Here is a 27,120-nt window from a genome sequence, read left to right as displayed (position 1 = left end):
TTCAAACCCACAGAACTTTATTTTAAATTCTAGTGGAGATCCCAAAGTTTCCAAAGACACCAAATAGCATGTCAGGGTACATTTTTGGGGGAATATTGATTGATCCCCCCCCCACAACCTGATAATAACGTGACTGGAAATAATAAAAAAAAACCTGCATGTAAAGGGGGTTGAACGAAAGAAGTTGACACAATAACTCACGTGTTGAGATTGTGTGTACGCAGCCTAAAACATTCATTTCGTCTCGACCAGATAGAAGTCTACCCCTAGAAAAGTCGACAGGCTGAAAGGTGGAGAAAGAAAGGAAATGTACAGAATAAAAAAAAGGTTGCAAAAAGGGGGGATTCATTGAAAAGTTGGCAGTGTGAGCATGTAAAGGGATAAACGTTCATTATAACACAGCAAGAGAGAGAAAGTCGTTAAGAAACAAAGAGAAACAGGCTCACAGCAGACTGTCGAACAGAGCAGATAACAATGATCCTGGTTCAGTTTCCATCCATTTAACTTCCACTGGGAGTCAGACGAGTGAACCAGTAAGTATGTGAACGGCTTTCTTTATCATTAGGAGGAGATAATACATGATTTCAGCAGTTACACACCATCTCAAGACAAAGCGTACATACTTAATACATTTATAATTAATATCCTGAGAAAAAATGTTTAGGCCTAGTTTGGTAGAGACAAACTTGAGGAGTTTTATCCCAAATTTATAGTAAATGAGTAATTTTTCCCAGTTAAACCGACTTGATGACTCACTGCTTCCTTTAAAATACTGAATGCAATATTTCTGTCATCAAATCCGTTCAAACTTGTGTTAATGCTCAATTGTGTTCTCATATAAAATGTGTCATGTGTCACTGTTTAGCTGCCTCTGTAAAACAGGTCGACACGAAAAAAAAAAAACACATTCAACAGAATCCAAACATGCAAAAATGTGAAATTATAATATTTTAAGATCCGTTGGTGCTTTCAAATGAAAATAATGTGTTTTTTAAAGCGTGAGTTATACTTGGTATGTTTGTGAAACGTGATGTTTTTTTCCACCCAAACTCAACTTTACGCAGCGTTCGGTTTGCTCATCAGGAGGAGCGTGAGCAAGTCTGGTCTAATGCCACATCCGTGTGCAACATCAAAGTTATCTTAACACGTTTACAGCTTTTACATAATATTCATATTTTCAAATTATAATCTTTGGATATAGTTTTTTTTTTGGGACCCTCACTTACACGACTAATTCTGTCATCATAAAACCATCTTGATTTATCGAATCACATGATTGAACATGAACATGGCACAATGAAAGACACTGCTGAGTGGTATTATGGGAAATGTAGGCTTCAGCATTTGTGTTGATCCCAGACTGACGACTCAACGTTATTTTGGCCTCTTCTGCTTCATCTTTGACAGGTTAAAATAAATAGTCCCACAACCTTTTTAGAACAGCAATACTACATGACTGAAGTAACCCTTTCACATAATCCAAATATCTGAAGATCACATCTAGCAGTATTAAAAACTGAATCAAAGCTGGATTGGATAAAAGCAATGGATTATTTTTAAGACCATAATTACCAACAGTCAGATATCGCCACCAAACAGTTGGCAAAACAGCTGGAAAACCACAATCGCTGGCAATTACATCTAAATAAAATCCAATAAGACTAATATAACGGATTCAGCCAATTCAAAGGTTTGTATGTACGCCGTTAAACTGCTTAAAACACTACAAAAGCAGCTAATTAAGGTCATTAAAATGATTTGCATGAACGCTCCCAAGTTGGAATAATGCTTTTCCTGATCCTCCCATTCGTTTACCAGCAGGGAGCTCTGATTGGCTTATTCACGGTGTCATTTTATTGGTGAAACAGTGAAGATTGACAGCTTTTTAATCTGAAGGCAAAATATATTTCCTTCTCAAATTTCCTTTTCTTAAACAAATGCATTATAACAATGGCCTAGACAAGAAAAGGAGCAAGATGACCAACTCTCTTTTGCGGTATCTATCGCTGACACTTTTCTTTGTAAAAGCTGTTATCTTTGCCCCCTTTTACACTTTTACAGACCACTGTACTGAAAATACAAAGAAAATTATCAAATAAATAATCACAAGAATGTGATTCCCAATATGATTCCCACAAACAGATGGGTGTAACAGTTATACCTCAGTACTTGTTCATGAATAACACACCTGCTAAAATTAAAGATGAATAACATGAGCGGGACGATGCACGTCAACATTTCATCAACAGCGTTCAGTGGAAGCAGTCGCTAGCTAAAAGAAAGCTATCTTTTTGTTATGGTTGGATGACAAGGCAACATGAGACGTCTTTGTCCGACGGTGAAAATAATCAAAAATAAAACGCATTTAAAATAGTAAAAGGATCCCTTTATCTAGTCAGGATGTGTTGCACACCTGGCAGAATAAAACCCAACGCAGATGTAATCCAAAGCATCTAAAGTGCAGACGGTAAAACTGACACCAGACTGGCACAGCGCCTTTAAAACACAGCATAGATGAACAAAAATACACGTGAACAAAAGTTCGACCAGGCAAACGTCTGTGGACAGTGTGTGTGTGTGTGTGTGTGTGTGTGTGTGTGTGTGTGTGTGTGTGTGTGTGTGTGGAGGCCGTTCCCTCGTGTCCTCTTTCAGACCTGACGGTAGCTGGTGGTGCCGGGTGTGTTGCATGTCTGAAGTGAATGGCTACTGTGTACAAATCAAAACTAATTAAAAAGAGGGAACTGTTATTTTAAAAGTTTAAAAGGGTTAAAAATCCAGATGTGGAGACGCCGGGAACCATTTTGTACAGGAAGGTCAGTTTGATGGGAGTCTGATCCAGACGGGTCCAGTCTGATGATACAGTGGTAAAGCATTAAGAACAGACATGATGGCCATGTCTCCGTCGGAGAGGTGAGACAGGTAGGTAGGCTGTGTGTCCGGGCGGAGGAGGGGAAGAAGGGAACAGTTGAGTCGCTGCTGTGCATCATCTTCATGTGTGATCCTCCTCCTCCCATCTAAAACAGCTGGATCATGGACTCCCGGGACTTGCCCACTCCGATCCACTTGACTGAGGAAACAGACGTTTTAGTTGGACTTTTATTTGTGCAGTTTCACGTGGAGAAAATTAATTTTAATGTGAGAAACGCTGCTCGGTCCTTTCACCACTTCAATGTCGCAGCGGTGCTTTTCCTGTCTGACTTTTTGTCAAGACGTTTAATGGTTACATGTTAACATCTGGGCTGTCGCTTTCTAATGGAAAACCTATATTCAACCTGCATCGACCTATTCCAATTCAAAATGTACAGTCTATGAGTGCAGCGGACCCTTGATGCAGTTTGCATTGCCGTCCAGCAGATGGCGGTCTTGAACTCTTCACTATCAGCCTGACCTGTTGCATCACATCAGTGAACTAAGACGATAATTAAAAATAGGAGAGAAAGGATGACACATGATCTCAACACTGATGCTTCCTAGAAACAGTGTGTGGAAGTATTTTTGGTTCAACGCCATAGATGACCACATTTCCAAGAAAAAAATCATGATATTTAATTAATTTAGTCCCCTCAGGGTTTAGAAGCTCCATCGAAAACAATTAAAAAGGCTTAAAACAGAATTGGGACAAAAAAAAAGTGATAGCACCCGATCTCAGAGTATCTATCAAGTATCTATCTATCAATAAAATTATGTTCTATGTATATTATCAAATGAGATGTGTGTGTGTGTGCGTGTGTGTGTGTCGTACCAGGCACTCCCACGTGCTCCTCAATGAAACGGACGTATTTCTGGGCGTTCTCCGGCAGCTCATCAAAGCTCCTCGTCGCCGAGGTGTCGCTCTTCCAGCCCGGCAGCGTCTCATACTGGACCTCCACATGCTGCAACACCTCCTGATTGGCTGGCACAGAATCAGTGAGAAGAGGGGTCGTGAGGGAGAAGGGGAGTAATATCACACCGTGAGACCCGCAATCAAACAGCTATGACCAACAGATCAATATGTTCCTGCCTTGAAATAGAGTTCTCTATAAATAACAGTATGGACTATAAGGAGGGATGGGTGAGGCAATATGGGAGGCACAGATGCATCAACAACACTTTTTTTTTTACTGATAAAATCAGTTTCGATGTGATGTCAGACACTTGGAAACTGCATTTCAACAAATTTCACTTTACGATACACTAAGTTATGTGAGGGGAAACATGAAGGTTTTCCTATGAGACTGCTCACACTATCATTCTACATCTATCTCACCTACCTGTACTAAATAAAACTTGGAGAATGTGCTGGAGTTTATTTTAGATTAATAATTCTTCAATTTATTGACACTTAAAAAAAAAGTACTCATTCACACACGGGCTCACCTGGAAAGTGAGGTATAATTTGGTTGTTGACTTTGTACGCGACGCCCACTTTGATCTCTGAAAGCACGTCAAGTATGTCCAGCTTGGTGAGTGCTAAACTGGAGTGGGTGGGGGGGAAAATAGAGGACAGGAAGGTATAAGGCAGCAGCTGCTTACTGAGTACAAGCCAACTAAACCAAAGATTTCTTATGAATGAAACAAACTCCTTTGATTCTCCACATAAACTCTCGTATTCACACGTAAAACAGCACAGACACACACTGAACTCACGCGGTGAAGCCATTAATCATGTGTGCATATTTGATGAGCACCAGATCCAGCCAACCACATCGCCTCTTCCTGCCTGTGGTCACGCCCACCTCCTTCCCTCGAGTCTGAAGAAGCTCTCCAACCTCCTGAAGACAACCAGATGAGCACAGAACAGCGTTGCCAGTATGGCGTGTGAATGAAGAACACTTTTCCATGAAACTTAAAACATTTTCTGTGATATTCTATCCGTCTTTGTAGCAAAAAGCCTTGTATGCATAGTGATGATTTAATGACTTGGTGTGCGTGTCGTCTTACGTTGCTCTGCTCTGAGGGGAAGGCGCCGATGCCCACTCTGGTGGTGTACGCCTTGACGACCCCGTAAACCGTCCCGACGTTCTGGGGCGGCATGCCGAGACCCGTGCACACGCCACCCACTGTGCAGTTGGACGATGTCACAAACGGGTACGTCCCTGCAATGGAACAGAACGTTTCACTTACGCTGCAGATACAGGCTGAACAAATATGCAACCGGAGAAAAAACAACTCATGGGGAGATCGCCACAGTCACCCTCATCGCCCCGTGACAATGGGACAGTCACAGCTTTTGTAAAGTAAAAAAAATTAGAAAAAAAAAGTTAATATTAACACTTTTTCCATCTCTACTATTTATTTGTCTTACTTTTCTATGGTAGAAAATTTGGAACTGCAATTAACCCTATGTGAGTATCCCTATGGGCTACGACTTGAACTCTGTTTTTTAATGATTTTGCACTATTAAGAGTATGAAAAATTTGCTAGAAATCACTAGAAACCAACCCCCAATAGACACTCCTTTAGACACACAGACTGGTTCACAGCAGGTTTGCTCAGCTTAAATGTTTTCAAATACCTAGCTGTGACTACCGAGTTTGGCTTTAGGCTAATTGCCTCTCAATAAATGAATTGCCATAAAAGATCAAAAAGATCAAATTTGTGAGTTTGTAGTCTAAACACACCCGAAGATGTCTCTGAGGTGAAGAACCACTTACAGACTGATACACAGAGATAAAAAAAACAAATGATGTGCCAAAGAAATTGTGTTCCAAAGAAAGCAAACAAGGATTGCTGGAAGCTTTTCGCATGCTGGTGACCCGGTGCTCAGAAGAATGTTGTGTAATCGCCGAGCAGGTTCAGCAGCTACCGTGTCCCCCAGCAGTCACGTGTAACGTTAAAGTGACTTCCTGCAGGCGTCGCAAATCTTAATAGGACTTATGCAAACACATCCGCTTCATGTGAAACGATACGGATAAAGTATGATGCTACTGTGACATTTGCAACACTTTCTAATCAAGTACAGACATAGCCAGTCAGAAAGAGACAGTGTTTGCATATCAGTGTGGAGGACACTGTGCCCTCATACCAGCAGAGTTAATACCATCATGGTGTTTGGATAATAATAATCGACTGCCACCACTCTCAATAGTCTCAGGTCTGCTCTGTGACAGTGACTTAAATTGGCAGGTCGTCATTTCAAAGCAACAGCGCCATCATCATCAGGCTTTCATCAACCTTTTGAGAGTATTTCTGGATTTAATGGCTCCTCTGACTCCAATCGATCATCCGACAGACTGCTGATACAGATGCCTTCGTGCTCATGCACAGACGGGTGGCATTAAGTGGTTTAACTGTGAGCGTGCACGGCAAGCCTCGATGCCAGAGCATGTTGGTAGCAGTTAGTCAACTTACCATCGTCCCTAGTCTGAGCTCCGAGTGGGCTTTTGTAAAGAGCATCACAAGGCTATCAGTGGGTCGCTGTAGATGCACTGAACAGCGCTCGGCAATTAGAAATGACATTTCGTTTTTAGGGAAAAGGTTAGCACAGAGGTGGCTCATTTTCAAAAAGGATGAATGGAAAATATACAGACGTTAAAGAGTAAGGCGTGCTTACATGCACGCTCACACATGCACGTGCATGTACTGACCGAAGTCGATGTCAAGCAGTGCTGCGTTGGCTCCTTCCACCAGGATCGTCTTAGGAGGACCGTGAAGGGCTTCATACATGTAGTGCACCCCGTCTCTCACCATGGGCTTGATCCGCTTCACGTAGTCCTACAAATCACACACGTTACTGCAATAAGGACAAATATATCATGTTTTACTTTTTATTATTATTATTATTTTAAGATCGTATTACCTTTAATCTGTCAAGCTCTCCCTCAATGTCAATCTCCAGAGTGGGGTACATGCCTTTGTACTGCTGGGCCAACACTTTATACCTGTAACCGCCAAAATGGATTCGTTTGGATTCATTTCCAACAGAGCTGATATAACATCATCATGTTCCAATAAAATTACAACGACAAGAGGCTCATAAACAACATATCTTGCCATTTATACTGTATATTAGAGATTAATTTCCCCTAACCGAACAGTCAACTGAACAATCAAGCCAAGTGAATGCAGTATTTCTACCGATGACCTTTTGACCGATGCAACAAAAGATAAAGTAATTGCCGGCAGCAACTTTAAAGAATTTAAAAATCCTGTCCTGCGGTACTAGAAACCGCTGAGCAGGATTTGGGCGTCTGATAAGCCTTCAAACAGTAATAGTACTCACAGACTCATCGTCCATTGGTCTTTGGAGAGCGTTATCACACGGAGCAAATATACTTGAATTACAGATTTCATCGGAAGAACCAGACAGAGATAGAAGCCCATACAATGGCACGGACCTTTCAGAGAACTGAGTGAAGTCAGCCAGCAGGTCACATATTCTGAGACCGCTACGAGCTGCCTTGGCCGAGTACACCGGACCAATCCCCTTCTTTGTTGTCCCGAGGCTGGGCAGACCCAAAAGAGAAGGGGAAGGGGGACAGGAGTAGCATTAGCATGTAATCTCATTCTGCAACATACTTCTTTCATCATGGCATTCATCTAAATTATTCAGTTAAACCATGCAGAATATCATAGTGAACATTAGACCTGCCACGCATGATTGAAGAAATGTTCTCACATCACACAAATGTTTACAAGTTACAGTAAATAATATGGAAATCAGACAGCTGGTATCCCTTATTTTATTAGTACAACGCTGATACTTCTTGTAGCCTAATGAAAGGATGGATGAGTGAAAAGCCTGCATGTTGTGTTGCCGGTGGTGGAAGAAGTACTGCGATACGTTACTCAAGTAACAGCACAAAAATACTCTGTTTGAAGTTTAAAGTTTACTTATGTAAACTTTTGAATTTACTATGTTGACTTAGCAAAATGTACTTTGATTAAAGTTAGTACTTTTAACTGATTAATGCTTAATGCGTAAGTAGAATTTTACTGTTGTAGCTGGTCATGGTGCTGTTAGCTTCAACTACTTTATACGCGGTTATGTAGTTCAGTCCAGTGGTTCACAAGATAAACACAGAAAGAAATGTAAACAGTGCATCTTTAAAAAAGTTTTCATAGCAAATATATAATTAATTCTGTATTTTGCAGTTAAATTAACATATTCTACATCAGATAAGACAGAAGCTACAGTGTCCTAAGATTAATTAATTTGTAATTTAGGAAACAACCTTTTCTACAGGTACTAAATTGAGTTGGTTTCAATTGTTCTTCAGCCTAAATAGTTTCTCATTTTGAGTTTGTGTGTTTTTAGAATCTTAGGGAAACTACAGGATTGCACATTTCCCCTTTTGTGTTTCCAGTTTTGAGAAACCAGAATTCAGGCATGAGTCTGGTTAAACATAAAAATGCACTCACTCACACACTCTCACACACACACACACACACACACACACACACACACACACACACACACACACACACACACACACACACACACACACACACACACACACACACACACACACACACACACACACACACACACACACACACACACACACACACACACAGACACACACAGTAGCTGGCTGGGTGTTTGGGGCTGAGCTGGTAAAGACAACCCAGCTTTGAACAGGACTACACTGGATCTCCCTCGAGCTGTGAATGTTCCACAGACTCAGCTTAACATTCCTCACATACGTCGGTGTGGTTCACTGCCGGGGCTAATTCATTATTAGATTGCAATCGATTTAAAGTGGTGTGGAATGAAATGGACTTCTATATACCTGGATACACTACATGAAATACTTGTGTCTCTGTCAAGAGTCTAAAAGGGCCCGGGTTAACAGGAAGCTTTAGAGATGAAGCGCTGCTACTCTCTGTCATGCTGTTCATAAAGCCCACCTGCTGCAGGCCTGTAACACCCTCCGTATGTCTCACCTCTGACCTCTCTGAGGTGTGTGTGCATGTGTTTTAACATAGTGATATAGTATATATGGTCCTGTAGGCGAATCCCCTGATGTCCTTTAGAACCATGACGAGTAACCGGTACATAATTAAACTCAGATTTAACACATTTCCACATAAAATCCAGTAATTTGTTACTACTGGCGCTCTTTTTAAAACCTGTTTTAAAGGCGAAGGGAGGAGCAGATTCATAATTCTCTGTAGGTTTTTAATCACATTGTGATTATTAAAGAATATGGATATTATACCATTTTTTGTTGGTTTGTAAGGTTTGTAATTGACGACCACAGTCTTCTTTTAGTTAAAAGTGCAAATAAGACTACGGCTGACACTCCTTCCTCCACTCTAAAAAATGATCACAGAACATCACATTTAAAAACATAATTTGGAGACTTGTATGTTCATTTTGCAGCCTCAGTGTAAAATTCGTGGAACGGTGTTGTTGTAGCATTGTCAACAATAACGGTTATTCTCCAAAATCTCACCAAAAGAGAGAAAAGATTAAGATTTACTGTTTTTGTTTACAAACAGACTGAATATTTTATCTTGGATGTTCATCTGCATGCTGGCGGTAAAAAGATAAATAATGGGTCAATGTCTTCCTCAGAAAGATGCAACAGCTGATCTTTCCTTCCATGTTTGTGTATATGGTGTCTGTGTGCGTGTTTGTGTGTGTGTGTGTGTTTGGCCAAGCAACAGGTTTCTTACTTCTTGCCTGCTTGCTCTTGTCTCTGCTGTTCCTGAACGCCATCAACCGCTTGGTGGAAGTCAAACACTGCAGAGGAGGAAGAGAGAGGGGACACACACTCTTACACACACTCAGGGAAGGCAGGGCTCACGCCTCCACAAACACACATGTTTGCATGCACGCATACATTCAAACATTCACGTGTGCTCATTCCAACTCACCGATGTGTGCTCTGTCTGAGATGACCAACCTTTTCTCCCAGCCTTTGAGACCTACACAAACACATACGTACGTTCAGTCTCCAGACATCAAAGCCCAGTGTTGTTCTGTTACAAGACTTGTTAAAAACAACTCACCTTTTCCTTTGCTTTCATTCTTTGCTGCCTCTTCAAACAGGCCCGGCAGGTGGATCACTACTCCGTTGCCTAAGATGAAAAATGTAAAAACAGTGAATGGACTGTATTTATTCCTAATTATTCAGAAGGGCTCATCTCAGAATAATACATATTATATCACTGAATTATATTTGTTGATGCACTGGTAAAGGTTGTTCTACTACTTTATACTGCTGGGTAGCTTCATCCTAAATCATTTGTAGGCGTATTTTATTTTATTTTGTACTAATAATCGGAATCTGTAAAGTAACCAATGCTGACGTACAATATTTGCTTCCACAATTTGTTGGATTAACAGTATAAAGTAACATAACATGGAGATAAGTTGCACTAAAGTACAGTACTTTTACGTAGTGAGATTCCACCACTGCAGTTCACAGTAACGTCCAATAAGCGTACAGGATTGTTGCACAGTCTAAAGGCACCTTTAATCACCTACCTGAAGTCTAATTATAAGTCAGTTCCAAACCAGAGTTAATGTGTGTTATGAAAAGACAGCCCCACATGTATAACTGTGATGTTACGGTATTTCTGTCAGACGGAGCTGGACCGAACAGTGTCTGACCAAAAGACTATTCAAACAGCTGGCCTTAATTATCTTTTTAACTGGATTGCATTAACTGAAGGTAATTACTTTGACCAAATTAAATGTGGAAAAAGGCTATTAAAAAAAAAAAAAAAAAAAAAAAAAGCACTAGTGACAGTCGGAATTAATGTTAATAAAAACAATTTGCGGCTCACGGACGGGAAACAGAATTGCTTCCAGTGCTGGAGGCCATGGATGCACTTTTAATGAATTACAATTCGTTAATTTAATTATGCTGGGGGAGGGGAATGATGTTGTTATTTAAAGAAACATATTTCCTCTCTGGAACAATGAAACAATTATAAATTAGCAATGTCAAAACTCAAGCTCAACACTCACTTAATGAAAAGTCAGAAGTTTGTCAACATGGTTAGTATTCATCCTGTAGGGGCAAGAACCATAAATGTGTATCTCAAGGTGATGCTGGAGGAAACGTCAGGGGATTATAAAAATCATTTTGAGTCATCATCTGGGGACTATGCATGTCGGAACTGAATTGAATGGCAATCCTGCTGTTATATCTGTCTGGGCCGTAGTGATGGACAAACTGACGGACTGACATTGCATCCATCCAACCATGTTGCTAGCATGGCTATACATATCCACATGCACAACAACAACAGCATTATCAAGTAGGAGACGCTCAATCCTTTCTGATTTGGTCTCCACTCGGTGTGAAATAATCGCAGCTTTAAATGGACACAGTGAGAAGAAAATGTGAAGTAAGTCTCCAGTTATTATACAGTCGGGCACTTTGAGGTAAAACCGTCGGACTGAACGCATTGTTATGCAAAATGGTGTGCAGAATGTCGGCAGCTGGAATTAATGTCTGCATATTGATAAGAATGGCTAAGAAAAAGCTTTTTATGATTAAAAAAAGTTGCTTTCAGTAAGTAAACAAAAACTATATGTGGCTGCAATTCATTTTTTTTGTCAAATTTGTCCCATTTCTCTTGGTGGGCCAAGTGCAACCTGCTCTGAGATTAGCATTAATGTGTCATATATCAAAGAAAAATGCGTAAATGTGATCAAGTATTGACAGATCATGCAGCTGCACCTTAAAGTGTGTGTGTGTGTGTGTGTGTGTGTGTGTGTGTGTGTGTGTGTGTGTGTGTACGGGTGGGGTCGTTGGAAGCTAGAAAGAAAGAGTAAGGCACCATTAGCTAATGAAGTTACTGCAGATGAGTGGATTTGATGAAGCCTGTGTGCTGGCTCGGAGTCAAGCTAATCACACTCACTGTAGCAGTCGTCAAAACGGAGGCTGCTCTTGCTGGCGATAACAAGCGCCAGGCTAAAAGGAGTCTGGATCAATTCATCAAGAAAAAGGCAAGGAAAGATTGGCCTTGGAACAAGAGTCTCTGCATGAGTGTGTGTGCGTCTGCATCTGTGTGCGTTACACACCGATGAAGGCGGTGACCTTGGGGTTGATGATGCCGCTGGGGAGGAGGTGAAAGTCATACTCCACCGAGTCGACCACCACGGTGTGTCCGGCGTTGTTGCCGCCCTGCGGAGAAGAGACAGAGAGCGATAAGAGAGAGAAGAACAGAAACACACAGACAGGCTTAATGGAGGCTCTGCAACTTTGTTTGTCTGAGCTGGGAGGCAGGTTGGAAGGCAGGCCGAATAGTTTGGCGAGTAGAAACAAGCGGCGTACACAGAGCGCCGGCCATTGTCTGCTCGTGTGTGCGTGTGATTGTCTGTGCCGTTTCTTAGAGACTCCTGCTCACTAATGCACTCAGATCTCAAGTGAAGGTGTCACTCCAGTGTAAACATACTGACAAATAAAAACGGGTTGATGGTGCTATGGATTTACGTCATTATATAAATATTGTTCTGGTACCTACACCCAAAACCTGTCAGGACATGCTTGTTGCTCCCAACTCCTACATCATAACACAAACTTCAACCTCAAGCCCTCCCTCATGGACATGAGGCTGGAGGAATCATGTGTTTCTCTTTCAAGCTGCTCTGCCTTTTTTTGGAATGTATCAAGTCCAACGATAAAACTAAGTCCAAACAATGGACTTCATGCAAGCATTTTCTGTATTCTTATCCCAAACCTCTCTTACGTTGGCTTGCTCATACAAGTCGGATTCATCAGGACAACACTTGATGTGAATTCCTCATCTCAAATTAAAAAGAAGAAGGCAAAACATCACTACATGACTTTGTGCACCAAGTCTGGAATACTTGTGAATTTCATGCATGGAAGTCAAAATCCAAGAAATGTGTCCAAGAAATGCCACAAGTCTCTTTCACACCAACGGCCTCTTATGAACAAATCTGGTTGTACAGGTTCTTGTATAAAGCCTTATACTTATGGTTAACAAGCAGCTCAAACTGGTAACAGGTTTTGCAACATTGTGCACTTTGAATACAAGCAGAAGTCGATTACTTCTGAAAATGTTTTTTTCCAATACCAATACTTCTGATTACAATGCAATTGTCCTAACTTATTTTTATATCTGTACATAGTTGTCAAACGTTGTTTACCTTTTTATCCTTGGTTTCGTTGTGTGTCTATTTCTGTGTGTGTATATTGACAGCGACAAAAACCCGGGTCAAATTCCTTGTATGTGTTCAGACTTATTTGGCAATAAAACAGATTCTGATTCTGTGTAGTAGCCAGCCAACCTGCTGCCTAGATGCTGAACCACCCTCATTGGCTGATCACTGGGAACAACGTTTTCAAAATGCTTGCTGGATACCTGGACGCTGATTACAGACCTGCACATGATCAGCAGAGCTGACAATGGGAGATAAAAATGCAAAGTGGGAGCCCAGCAGCGAGTCCTCGGACGAGAACGTCACAATCTGACCTCGTTTTCTCCTCTGTGCTTTACATTTAGTCAGAGTTCTCACAGACGGAAAAGAAATAAAGGATATTAGCAGTGAGGGAAAGAACAACACAGGCAAAGCACACACAAACCTAAGTTGAGACAGGAACAGAATGAATGAAGGAAAGCATTGTAAGTGTATGTTTATTTTTTGCTGTGCTGATAATAAAAGGCAGCTGCAGATCGATTCACGCGCTCACGACCTAAGGTGCCAATTCAACTCCGTGGGTCCTGTGAGCAGGATGTGTTCCCAACACTGTAGCCTGTGGATGTAAATCAAGCTAAGCATGTGCTTTGGCCACATGGGGTTATTCCTGGCCACAGCAGCACCCTGAAGGAGGAGAGGGGGAGCAGATGCCTCTCCTTTTTAAGATACTTTAATGATGCATCCCACCCCCCCACTGAACATTACACTGACTCCCGGACAGTCCAGGGATCGGCCTCTTATTCCCATCATGAGAAACTTTTATAATGTGATTACACTAGATTACAGAGGGATGGATTTAACAAGGGAGGTGTCAGGAGACGAGTGCTCTTTGGATACAAACTATTTCACCTGACACTACCTGCCCTCAGCGATTTTCCAGGCGCAAGAGATAAGAGACATATTCTTTTCACGCAACCCGATTGTCCATATTGTAAAATGTTTTATTCTGTCCGGTGTGGAAAAGGGATCTCTCCTCTGTTACTCCTCCTGCACTTTCTTCAATTTAAAGAATCCAGGGTGTTCAGACAGAGATGCTGAACAGATTGTAAAGCCCCTTGAGGTGTAAAATTGTGCGATACAAATAGAACAGACTTGGCATTCAAAGAAATAAAGTGTGGAGGAATAAACACAGAACCAAAGGGGTTGGTATGAAATGGGAACGACAGGCTGGTGAACGTTTCTCTTTGACCTCTTTAAGAATAAAGCCTGTGCTTCCTGTTGGTGTAGATGGATCAAGACATGTTACCTGATCTGGACCTATGACCCTCCTCCTGACCAGGGATAAAAATGGGCCTCACGCCCCTCCGCTTTGGAATGAAATGGCAGACATGGGTTACTATTACAGCTAAACTGTCTTAGTCATTAGAATTGGTTAACCAATGAGTTTATCCATAGAAAAAAGTATCAAGATGAATCTTTTGCCCAGGCAGATGGCTCTCATAGTGATGAATCCACAGAGAATTATTAACCAGATCTGCAGTTCTTTTCAGCTCCACAGAGATTTACTGCAACTTTTATAGTAACCCGTAGTTAGATATTCGTGACTTTCGATCGTAAATATAACTTTATAATAAAACGTACTTCTTGCATAACGGTCATTCCGTGTCATTTCATCAAATGCCTCCCACCTGACCATCTCAGAATGTCCTGAAAAAATTCAAGTACAAAGACACACTTGTTAATAGGACAAATCCAAAATATTAGGTCTCTACTGTCAATAGTTTTCTCATGAAACATCATTGAATGAAGGGTAGTTTAGACAGTTTTTGGCATCATGCTCTGAAAAGCCATTTTTAAACAGCAATATCTGGAAAACTATCTCACCTGTGGCCTTCAAAATTTCTACAGTGTATATCTGTTACTAATAGCCTCCAGACATGAAATCAGGGGTGTAGCTCAATGATAACCTAGTATGGTAGGTACTTAAAATGTGGCTTGTTGAAATAAAGTAGTACATTTGAAGAGTGGCTGAGCTCCCATTTTTGCAGATAAAAGACTTCTATCACTTCTGCCTCTATCTCTGGTGTTAGCTTAAACATTCTACAAAATATGGTTTCTCTTAGATTATTAGTTTCACAGATATTAAGGCTCAAAAATGGAAGTAAACACATCTTTGCCCAACTTCAGAGTCATATTCCAAAAAACTGACAACACGTATCTGGTCCAAACTTATTTTTTTTGAAAGATCATATTCTTGTTAAAATCATATTAAAAAATTGGGAGGGTGTTTTGTCTCATTTTGTCGCAGTGATTTTTTAAAATCCTGATATTGGTGGGGTTTTTGTGGCCGGTTTTGGTACTGCATGTCCTAACAGCCTACTTGTAAACATCACAGCAGGGCAATTCAATTGTGTTTTTGACCATTTACCAAAGACTTACATGTGACTAAATGCTACTGATAAATTTAGCCTTACGAAAACATTAAAATGTAGCACAGTTGTAGTTACAGAGGCAATAAGTCCTTGAATGTGAGTTAAACATGCTGAAAGCAGCTTTTAATGTCTTAAACCATGAACAAACACAGCATAATATTGAAGAGTGTACATTTTGTCATACTTTAAGTACATACATTACACAACCAAATCAAATAATCTTAATTTGAGCATAAAGATTTTACATTACAATAGAAAAGTCTCCAAAGTTTGATATTGAATAACAGTTTGTCAATTTTGAAGGCCACAGGTGAGATAGTTTTCCAGATATTGCTGTTTAAAAATGGCTTTTCAGAGCATGATGCCAAACACCGTCTAAACTACTCTTCATTCAATGATGTTTCATGAGAAAACTATTGACAGTAGAGACCTAATATTTTGGATTTGTCCTATTAACAAGTGTGTCTTTGTACTTGAATTTTTTCAGGACATTCTGAGATGGTCAGGTGGGAAGATTTTCAGAAATTTGATGAAATGATATGAACACCAAATTGTTGACCGTGTAGAAACAAAACTGGAAATGTGACTTTATGTTTAGTAGAGTGCTGCAGAGATGACATCATTTTGTAGGCCAACCCTGAAGTTCACACCACACTGGTTCCTCCAATGAAGGAAATGCCTGAGAGGTATTTACTGATTCTCATCAAATAAACACTAAAAGAAAAAAACAGAACCAGAAGTGCAATAATGCAAACTAATTTCCAGGTTTTAGGACTCATTCCTGACCACTCTCAGGCTTCAACTAACAATTATTTTCATAATCATTTAATCTGAAAATTATGTCCTGATTCAAGTCTTAGGTTCAAGCCCTGTTTGTTGTCAACTAACTGGTCCACTTAATTGTTGTTTAACTGTTAAACATTTCCCAGAGGTATGTAGGCATTTCTGCTCATGAGGTTTGACTTGATTTATGTACGAGGACACTTTTAATGAATCCTTTTAAACATTGAACGATCTTGTGCATACAACCTTTTGTGTCAGATGTGAGAGCTACAAAGACAATCTTGCAAACCAAGTCGTGGTTTGGGTAAACATCTCTGTAGAAACCGCACTGAGTGCATTTAGTCTGCGTGTGGCATTGCTGAAATCATAAATCATTATGTGACAAATAAACTGTCTCCTGTCTGGCCGGCAGACAAAACAACACCGTTTCTCCTCCAGACGGGAAATGTTGTCCATTTAACCCAGAGAACTTATTTTAGCCCTTCAGACTGTTTTAGAAAATGACGTCGACAATTAATCGATTATCAAAACAAGAAAGTTGCTGGACCATTTTTCTCAATCGACAAATTGATCCAGCTCCACAAAAAACCCAGTAATAAATTAAATTAACTAAAATAACTAAATTGTCTGTAGACTGTTTATTAATATCAATGCAATGGATTAGCTCATTAAACATGACAAATATTGAGTGGTCACTAATGTGAGTTTGTGTTGTAAGTTTTGTATCTGAGAATCATTTTCTATTCCGTTTTCTGTTGTGAAAACAGTTTTTTATCATCATAATTATTATTATAGCTGGGACTTCTACTGCAGCCACAGCTAGGGCTGGGTGATACGGCCTAAAAATAAAATCCTGTTTTTGTTTTATACCAGATCCCATTTTCGATTTAAATGTTTGTTTTTTTTAAACTACTAAAGACAAAATAAGTATTTCAAATGTTTTTATTTAAATGACAGAACATGAATTATCGCATGTAGTGTTGTACAGATGGGGCAAGGCAACTTCTGCTAAATATTTTCGGCTTGGTAACGTAACGGGGGTCTATCGCTTTCAGCACGCGGATGAACCCAGCCTTTTTAACTGTATATATGGGAACCATATCTTTGGCGATGTGAAACGCCACCGCATCGGTGATGTCTTTCCACTTTCTCCCATTTGTTTCATATGGGGTAATATGTGCAAATGAAGCGAGGGGACGGGAGCTGAGAGAGAGCAGTAAACTACCGTGGTTTGTACCCACGTTAAAGGAAAAATCTATTTTCATTTTTTTAACATCCGATTTCGATTTAAAATCGATAAATCGCCCAGCCCTAGCCACAGCTTGTGTTCAGTTTGTTTTGCATTCCTCGTCCAGTGCTGCCGAATGCAACTTCATATGTTGAAGCCTTCAAGAAGGCTAATGAGCAAATATCTACACCACTTAATTGGCGAAGCATGATATGGTTATATGATATGCCACAAATATGGCCAACTCTCCTGCCATCGGTCAGCAGGGCTGTGTTTTGCTGGTGGCGTGCGCCCTCAGCTACACACCCTCGCTTTCCCTTCGTGTAATCCCCAGCTGTGACTTCGAGGATCTTAGAGGTGTGGGCTGTAAGAAACACCGAGCAAGACCGCTGGCAAAGCTCATTTTATAAAAAGATCAACGCTATCGGCCCCCGCAGCTCACACACAGAAACGCACAACAAGATGTATGGAGGGGACGATGTGCAGGACGACTGCCAGGAAGTGGTTTATTTTTACGTCCCCTGCCTTGATGGGAATTACAGGAGCAAGGAAACGGCGAGGCTCCGGAAAATCCGTGTCATGTCAACATGTTATCAACAGAGATAACTAATAGACCGCAGAGTTAGTAGCAGTCAGAAGATCAGCAAGATTGCTTGTAATGTTAAGAAGGCTGAGGAGCTCAGTAGATATTAGCTTAATGTGGCTACGTCTGTATCAGCCGGTACAGTACAGAAATGTCCAAGATAATCTAGATATAATAGTTTGTTTTGGAAAAAGTAATTTAATGAACACATGTGGAACATTTTTGTGTGTAAGAATATCAAATACGGATACATGGCAGCCGAGTGGTTGATATGCTCTCTCACCATCTGTGTCTGGATGTCAACTGACCAATAAAAATAATTCCAGTAACATATTGCCTCAATGCTGAGACAATCATTGCCTAGATGTGAGGGGTAAGGCTGACATTGTGTGAGAATTACAGGAAACTAAGCAGACTTTTCAAGTCAATGAGCTTTTATGCATCTCCAAGATTACAATAAAAAGACATTTATAGTTTTTTCTTTCCATACAATGCTATAATGGGATGCAATGGTTCTCAATATAATATTGAACCGTGGCGTACGGTACGCCATGCACGGTTCAATACGCACTCGTGAAGTTTTGCGATATAATTTTGCGTTATTTCACGTTTCCATCCTTCTATTTCTCTCTGAATGGGCTATGTGGGAGCTTTAGAGGAGCACTTGAAAGCAGCATGTGTTTGCCTCCCTGCCAAAATATCCAATGTCCTGGAAGCAGGACGGCTGAGCAGGTAACACCGTCAGTTAAAAAACAGGTGTCTCTTTCTGATGCCTTCCAACACGCTGATTCTACCGGTGCAGAAAACACAAGAACAGACTTCTATAAATCAACAGAAAGGCATTGACGTGGAACTAGCTAAAGCACAGAGCCAAGCACTGCGGATAGTTGGACCTCTCGGGCAACAGAGCGTTATCTCACTGTGACGGTCCGCTATATATCGGAGTGGGAGATAAAGAGCGCATACTCCAAACCTGTCTCCTGCATCAAAGTCATATATAGGTCCTGAAGTACAGGTATTTTTTATTTAAAACGGTGACTCTATGTTTACAGGTATATATATTTAAAACAGTGACTTCGTTTTAAATATGTACATATTTCAAATATGTACATTTACTTTTGAAATAGTTTTACCCCCTTTTATCCTATACCGAAACCGTAACCCAAGAACCGAGGTACATATTGAACCACGGCCTAACTGTATTGTTGCATCCCAAATAATGAATGGAACCCAGTTTCTTCCTATTGACATTAATATTATAGACAACCTTATTTTTGGTTAAAAAAAAAAACATTAAAACAAACAAAAGTATACGCACAGACTCTATAGCAGGCAAATGGTCAATGGAAACTACTGCGAGCTGCAACGGTAGTTCAACAAAAATAGGAAGTACTTCACATTGTTGTGCTAACACACACCCAAATTGAACTCAGCTAAGTTGTTGCTCAGACGGTTGCTATTGCCAAAACAAGTGATTACGTTTTCGAGCCGAGGCAGGTTGACTGAATACACCGTTTCAGAGACCAGTCACCTTCGGAGTGAGGGGCTCACTCCTCCCTTGTCTGACTTAACTATGAATGTCCAGGGAGATAAGGAACAGGAATCTTCCGAGTACATAGTGTTGAGAAAGCCCTGGCAACAAGTCAAAGACAACAGCTCTTCTGCATTTCAGAGTCTCCGATCCACCAGTTTTGCATGAGAAAACAAGTGGACGCAAATTCACAACAAAGTGCCAGGCGTTGAACCGCTGAGCCAATGTGCTGACCAAGTCCAAATAAAGTACCCAAATGGACGGGTCACATGGATGTCACTAAATATATACAGCCCGATAAGATAAGAAAGCAACAACATTTGATGTGCATACACACCAAAGGTGAACGCCAACTACACACACTTCCTGCGTAGTTGGCGTTCGCCTGATGTTAGATTGGCAAGAAAGCAACATCTATTTAGCACATTGATGCCGTTATATGTTATCAACTCGTGATGCATGTTGTGCTGTTTTGCACCATGTACCTTCCCAGTGACTGAAATGATGAGGTGGTGTAAATATCGATCAGTTCAAATATTATCCTATGCCAGTCGTCAAGGCTAAGACACACTTTTGCATTTGAAACTGTTAGATTATTTTTTACATATGTATTTATTTTATTATACAATATACTTGAATGTAAAAAAATCTTAGCTTAAAAGCAAAATAAATAAATATTTTTTGAATATATAAATAGCAATTTTTTTTCTCCTTGCGCACAACATGTGTATCGAAACAGAACCGTAACCCTTGTTGCATCCCTTTGATAATAAACGTTTGATAATTAAGTATTTTCCATTTACATATAAACTTTGCCCAAATTCTTTCCTGGGTTTGAACTAATTAATAATGTAATGGTGGAAAAATCGCAAAAACACTTAAAATGTCATTGAAATTCATTCAGATTTAGCAATTTGATGATGCATCCACCTTAATTATTAAAACGTATATTGGCCTGTATTTACTTGGTATCGGATCGATGCCAAATCTTGCAGTATCGCACACCATTTGCTACGTTCAAGTGCAGTCTGCAGGATCAAGATTAAACTAGTTTGTTTAAAAACATCTCACATTTGACAACTTTATCCACCAGTGAGATCACACTTTGGTGTTTCCCTGGAATATTTTAATTCATTATTGATATTTTGCATATAATTGACAACAAGTTTAGTCATTCATTGTTCTGAGGACTTCACACATTTTAACAACTTTAATGTAAACAAGGCAGCCTCCAACAGCAGGAAATGACCGGGATGCTGCAATAACCACTCTCCGATGTGATACAGCACAATAAACATCATCTCCCGGTCACTTTAGCTAGCCTTCGGCTATCTCGTCATGTGCACACGACAGCAGTCGATTCACGACAACACATTAAAAAATGTGTCCGTGGAGCTAAAAGCAGCTAGCAGGAATTCAAGGTGACATTAGCTAAAAAAAAACCACAGAGAACAACACAGTGAATGAGATGGTCGGTTAGCTCGCTAACCGTCGTTAGCTCGCTCTGGAACTTGACACCCACCGAGCTGCCGTTTACCTGCGGGTAACTAGCTTAACCGGGGTGGGGGACGGACGCATAACAAGTGAATGCAGCATGGAGGGGGGGGAACCAACCTGACATCTGCACACCATATCCGCGTCTTGTGCCAGCAAATCCACAACTTTTCCTTTCCCCTCGTCGCCCCACTGAGCTCCGAGCACCACGGTCACTTTGTTGCCGACGGCCGGTCTGGGTGCACGTTTCGTCGGGCTGCCGCCGCTGCCGTTCGCGGCCCCGGCAGGTTCCTCCTGACTCCCGCTTTCCGACATTTCCGCTGGGTCGCTGGTCGACTACACGCTTGTGCGCCCTTCCGCACCGTGCTGCTGCTGCTGCTGCTGCTGCTGCACCACAGATAGCCGAGAGGACAGAGGGGGGTTTCACTCCACGGCAACGTTGGACGCGAGGAAGTAACACAGCCACGCACATGCGTACAAGTGCGCACAATTACCAAACCGCGTATACGATTGTGGCCAGAAACACAAATCTCATTCGAATAGCTCACGTGTAGTAATAAGTGTGGAAATGAATACGTGTCGCTCACATGTTTAATCTTGTAATGATGTGGTTTTATCTGTCACGGGTATCTGGATCCTACGGGACGTGTATCATCTTGACTGTTTCTACAATCTCTCAGGGAACACGCCCACTACTCTGTAGGTGTGACCAAGGCCTTCAAGATGTATATTAATGAACCTGTTTTAATATGTAGATGCCTTTGCATTTTGGTTCCTCTGTCCTTTCCCCACTAGAACAAACACAGTATCTTATCTTTCCACATAGGTTCATGCATGAATCTGGCTGTGATGATCAAAAACCTAACAAAACTCAAATAAATATCCTATGGTGGTTTCAATGCATCAGTCATGTCAAAACAGACTTTATCAATGAATACAAAAGAAGATGGGCCAGGCAGGAGGGGCAGAGGGGGCCAGTTCCCCCCATAACATTGAACCTGGCTCCCTTTACAACAAAAGCCATGCAAGGCCACCATTCACCCGCACACTTACAGCAATTTGGGGCTCAAAACCAGAGCCACACATCACAGCATTTGATGTCTGACCTCGTTCGCAACACCAACACTAGATAAGTCTGTATGAAAATATACGTCTCAGGAGTAGATATGACTGTTTTTTTTTCAACTTGAGTATGGCTCGTGCGGTCATAGGAGAACCACACAGGGACTGCACTAATTCATTAAAGCCAGATGTCATGTTCATGTTATAGTCTCTCTACAATGCTTAGTCAGAATATTGTGTGCAAAAAAAAGAGATAAAACATACTTTTTTTACAAAGAAGAGGAATTTAGTCATATTTCTTGTATTTACATTCATAACACTGCTCCCTTTTCTCTCAAACAGTTGATCAAAATACATTTACTGAAGCTCTAACTTGGACTGTATTAGATGTGTTGCATCTTGAATTATTTGGCTCCCTCTGGTGGTGATCATAAATTATACAAGTGCCCTATTGCCCACATTATGGAGCATTGCGTCCATATGATGCTGCACCTAAAATGAAACAGTTGAAAATGATTACATTCATTCATAATAAATAACCACATTTTTTTTTTAATCAAAAACTGATAATCCATTGTTGCTCAGTCATTTTCAAAGGTGTTTTCCTTTTTTGCAGAATTGTTCTTGTTCGTGACAGTTTTTACCTGCTGTCGATGGAAATGCCAGGTACAGCTCACATCGCAGCAGTCCTTTCGTGGGACAGATGGCCAAGTGGGTGAACCAAGGAGGGCACTGGGAGCAAGTCAAGTCACGACTCAGGCTGCTCTTAGAAAGGGCCTTTTATTAGCAAATGATGTAATTCTGGTTTTTCCACACCAATCTTGTTTTATGACAAATCCCCTAATCAGCTCCACGCCAATTAGAGGAATGAGTCAAGGTGAGCAAATTCATCATTTTACAACAGAGAGCCACACTGATGACATATAAGTGATTTACCAACAGGCTGGTAAACGTGGGAAGTAACAGTATAAATACTTCATTTTTTCAGGTGTCTCATCTGGTCCTATTGTGATCCATCCTTCACATCTGGTCCTGTAGTGATCCATCATTCTCATCTGGTCCTGTTGTGATCCATCATTCTCATCTGGTCCTGTAGTGATCCATCATTTACATCTGGTCCTGTAGTCCCCCAAACCTGTTGATCTGGTCCTGTAGTGATCCATCATTCTCAACTGGTCCTGTAGTCATCATCCTTCTCATTTGTAACTCATATGATTTTTTAATTTATGTTTTTACTTTCTATGTGTAATTGTTTCTATTCGTGTCCTGCTGTAATAACCGAATTTTCCCTCTGGGGATCAATAAAATTGTATCTTATCTGACTTCCACCGCTGGTAAATTAAAGGTAATGACGCTGTGTTCCTGCAGGGGGCAGCAGCTATCTGACATGCGCCAACACTCTTGTTCTGTGGTTTGTTTTTGTTGTTACTTCCGTAGCTTGTAGGCTAACAGCGCATGCTATCGACACTGTAACACCTCCTCTTGCAGTCATTTATATTTTCATATCAAACCGTTCTCGTTAAAATGTCTGTCCCGCAGCTTCTCAGGGCTTTCGTAAACGAGCGACTGACAGCTGCTGCCGATGAAATATTTCAGGTTTTTGGGCGAACAATAACCAAATATGAAGAAGAAGCTTCCAGTTCAAAACAGGAGATCGAGCGTCTCAGAGGTGTGCTGCAGGAGTTTGTGTCAAACCACAAAACAGGTATGTTTATTTATCTTACTTTTACGTCTGTCAGTGTCAGACTAGGCTGCATTAACGAGCCTAAATGTTTGAAAAAGTGTCATCTCGTTTTTATGTTTATTTTCTGTTTGTCCAACTCATTTAAGCACATTTTTTTGGTCCTGGTTTCTTTTGATGGATTTTTTGTGATGGTTTTTCACAAAAGGCTGAGCTTCACGCCACCCTTGTTGAGTTTTCACAAACAGCTCAACTGATTTGATTAATTTTAAAAAAGGATTGGGAAGTCTACGCAACAATATATATAGGCAATGTGTTAGCATTAGGCTACTCTAAATAACATGAACCTTAGTTTAACATTTTACAACCATGTAAAAACAGCTATTAATATTGTAATTAGAGCTGGAAAATTTAGTCAGTACATCTTTAGATTGGTGATCGGAAGACAATTAAACTACAGAATAAATGTTTGTAATTTCACATTTGTTGTTTCATGTCAAATGTGAGGAGGTTGATACTTTGCTATTTTGTTGTACATGTTGGTAAACGAAACACCTTTGTTTGTTTTTGGGTCAAAGAAAAGAAGACATTTGAAGATGTCACATAATTCTAACACATGATTTTCACTATTTCTGACATTTTATGGACGATCGATTAATTGAGATGGTAATGGACAGATTAACGACATTGAAAACAATCACTAGCAAAGCGCTAATTAAGGTGTCCAATCTAGTCTGGCAGCATAAACACTTTTTGGTGGTGATAAATCTAATAAAGTAAGAATACATCTTTCCTTTTCCCCCCCCCAGACTTTTCTCAGTCATCCATCTGTAAAGAGGAATTTTCCCCTGAGCGGCAGCAATGTGAGCATGAGCCGAGCTTCAGCATCTCCCCGAGGGACTCAGAACCTCGTCACCTCAAAGAAGACGCTCTTCTGCTCTGGGCCAGTCAGCAAGAAGAAGAAGAACAAGAAGAAGAACAAGAGTTTAAGGAAGCTGATGTCTCATATTTACCTCATTCATCTGTCTGGGAGAAAGACGAGCAGGGGGACACAAAATCGCTGTTGCAGTCTCAGACTCACAACAGCGAAAGTGAAGACCATCAGTTTCAGGATGAAACTAAAACCGAAGAGTTCGAGCTACCTCTCACCTCAACGTCTTCACAACCTGTGACCCAAAGTGAAACGGTCCAAGATGGCAGGGAAGATGAAAGACCTGCTGCAAGTTTAAGGTCAAACCAAACACAGGCCGACCAAAGTCAGCATTCCTCTATTTCCACCAGAGAGTTATTTCATTTAAATTCGGTTGCGCCGGACTATCGTTGTTACTTGTGTGATAAATATTTTTCGTCCGGTCATCACTTGACAAATCACGCTTTTCGCATGCATTCAAAGGACGCGGAAATCCTCTGTGCCGTGTGCGGAAAGACCCAGGAGTCCACCGAGATCCTTATCGTGCACCTCAAATCACACAAGGGCTCAAAATGTTGTCCCGTGTGTGGCAAACACTGCAACAGCACCACCGCTCTGACCGAACACATGGCGGGCCACTCCGGGGTGAAACTGCATCGCTGTCATGTTTGTGGGAAAGAGTGCAGCCGCAAAGGAGATTTAAAGATCCACATGAGGATTCACACGGGCGAGAAGCCTTTCTGTTGCTCTTTCTGTGATAAAAGTTTTACCCACAGCGGACACCTGAGGAAGCACATGAGAAGCCACACGGGGGAGAGACCACACCGCTGCGACGTCTGCGGCAGAGGGTTTCTGCAGAGCGCACACCTGAAATACCACTTAGGGACCCACGCTCAGAAATACTGACTTTTTTCATCCACCTGGGGCCATGTTTATCAAAAAGACCTTTGTTGAGTGTCAACACTAAGAGACATTTATCAAGTGATTTGCTTCTCCTTACAGCAACATTCAGTTAAATTGTGTTTATATAGCCTAAAATCACAAATTTGTCTCAGAGGGCTTAACGACCTGTTGAACATGTGACATCCTCTGTCCTCGGACCATTGCACTGGATAAGGAAACACTCAGCAGGAATAGCCAATCCATGACAAACGAGTTACACATCTGCCATCTTGTTCATTCTTTTTTTTCTTTTTTTAAGTCCTTACATCAGTGAGAGATATGTTGTTTTTTTAAGTAACAATTATTTAGCTACTTTTCATCATAAGTACAAAACGTTGATTTTAAGCAGTTTGACAAACATGAGCACAGAATTTTACTGTATGTCTGTCTTCACTGTTGATGTTCTGGTGGGAACTTACCCCTCCCTATCAACAAACAGGAAGAGTCACTATTTTCAGTAATTACACTGCTGTTAAAATAAATATAAACTGCTCGTCTGTAGTTGCTGTTTATTTTCTGTGTATGGATGTTAAATATGTTTCCAGTGATTTGTTGCCTTAGCTCAGACTCGCTGTAAACAGTGAAACCAGATGAGTTAACCAACAACCACTTTTATACCACATTGATCAAGTCAGGTTTTATGCAGCAGGTGCCGTCTGCTTCAGCTTCTCTCATACAAATTAAGAGCTACTATGCTGACGACCTTTGATTTGATTCTGATCTGCTCTTTTCTGTTCTATGCAACACTTTATTTAACAGGTCTATAAAATGGCCATTATGATTAGTTAGGGAGTCTCATGTAAATCTTAATAAATAGTATTTAGCTTTTTTAAGACGTGATGTAGTTCTATTTAGCAACATCGTTAGCATTCATTGCCAGTCTCCAGTTGTGAAAGCTCACAGGAGGAGTTACCGTTGTTGACAAATACATAAACTTGACCCTTCAGCTCTTTGTGGTCTGAGAGGAATATAGTCTACCAGTAGATGGCGCTGTAGCAGCCTTTATTTATCCAGCAAGTCAGTGAGGGATCATCAGTTAAGCCAAACTACTACAGTTTTTCTTTAATCACATTATTCAACTGTAATAGGTCAATCTTTTTTATTGATAAAGTGCAACATTATTATAATATATTAGTATATATTTGACACATCTTGCACAACCATTTAACCCCGCACTCTGTATCCAAAGCTCTGAAATCCTCTTTCAAAAAGTGTTTTTCCACAGTTTTTATTTGAACTCCTAATTACGTCTTACTGAAATAGAAAAGCAGAAATTACATTCAAGCAGTCAGCTGGCTTAGAGCCATTCGTCCGTGACTTTCTGGTCTAATCAAATGACCGTAAAGCTGAACCCGCTCCCAGGCTGCCTCAAAATCTCACACAGAACAGGAGCTCATTCAGGAATCTCTAGTGTTTGGGAAGCTGCTTC

The 27,120-nt window shown here is 40.8% G+C and overlaps 2 protein-coding genes across 2 annotated transcripts; one reads left to right on the top strand and one right to left on the bottom strand.

Moving 5' to 3' along the window:
* On the bottom strand, window positions 1-21,558 carry adss2 (adenylosuccinate synthase 2). The gene is made up of 13 exons (XM_084020816.1): window positions 21,217-21,558; window positions 11,963-12,065; window positions 9,937-10,005; window positions 9,802-9,852; window positions 9,601-9,667; window positions 7,317-7,424; window positions 6,779-6,860; window positions 6,567-6,693; window positions 4,921-5,075; window positions 4,627-4,751; window positions 4,357-4,454; window positions 3,743-3,892; window positions 1-3,067 (listed from the first exon to the last, which is right to left on the bottom strand). Exons 1-13 carry the CDS (start codon window positions 21,409-21,411, stop codon window positions 3,015-3,017), a joined length of 1,383 nt encoding a protein of 460 aa, XP_083876942.1. The 5' UTR covers window positions 21,412-21,558; the 3' UTR covers window positions 1-3,014.
* A 2,051-nt stretch (window positions 21,559-23,609) lies between these two features.
* Window positions 23,610-26,203, top strand: LOC311021063 (uncharacterized protein). Its single transcript, XM_084021374.1, has 2 exons — window positions 23,610-23,863; window positions 24,649-26,203. Exons 1-2 carry the CDS (start codon window positions 23,683-23,685, stop codon window positions 25,653-25,655), a joined length of 1,188 nt encoding a protein of 395 aa, XP_083877500.1. The 5' UTR covers window positions 23,610-23,682; the 3' UTR covers window positions 25,656-26,203.
* Window positions 26,204-27,120: the final 917 nt, after the last annotated feature.

This window comes from Eutrigla gurnardus, assembly GCF_963514095.1.
Source record: "Eutrigla gurnardus genome assembly, chromosome: 11".
Lineage (NCBI taxonomy): Eukaryota > Metazoa > Chordata > Actinopteri > Perciformes > Triglidae > Eutrigla > Eutrigla gurnardus.
The sequence above is the reverse complement of the archived record's forward strand: the minus strand, read 5'-3'. Positions and strand labels throughout refer to the sequence as shown.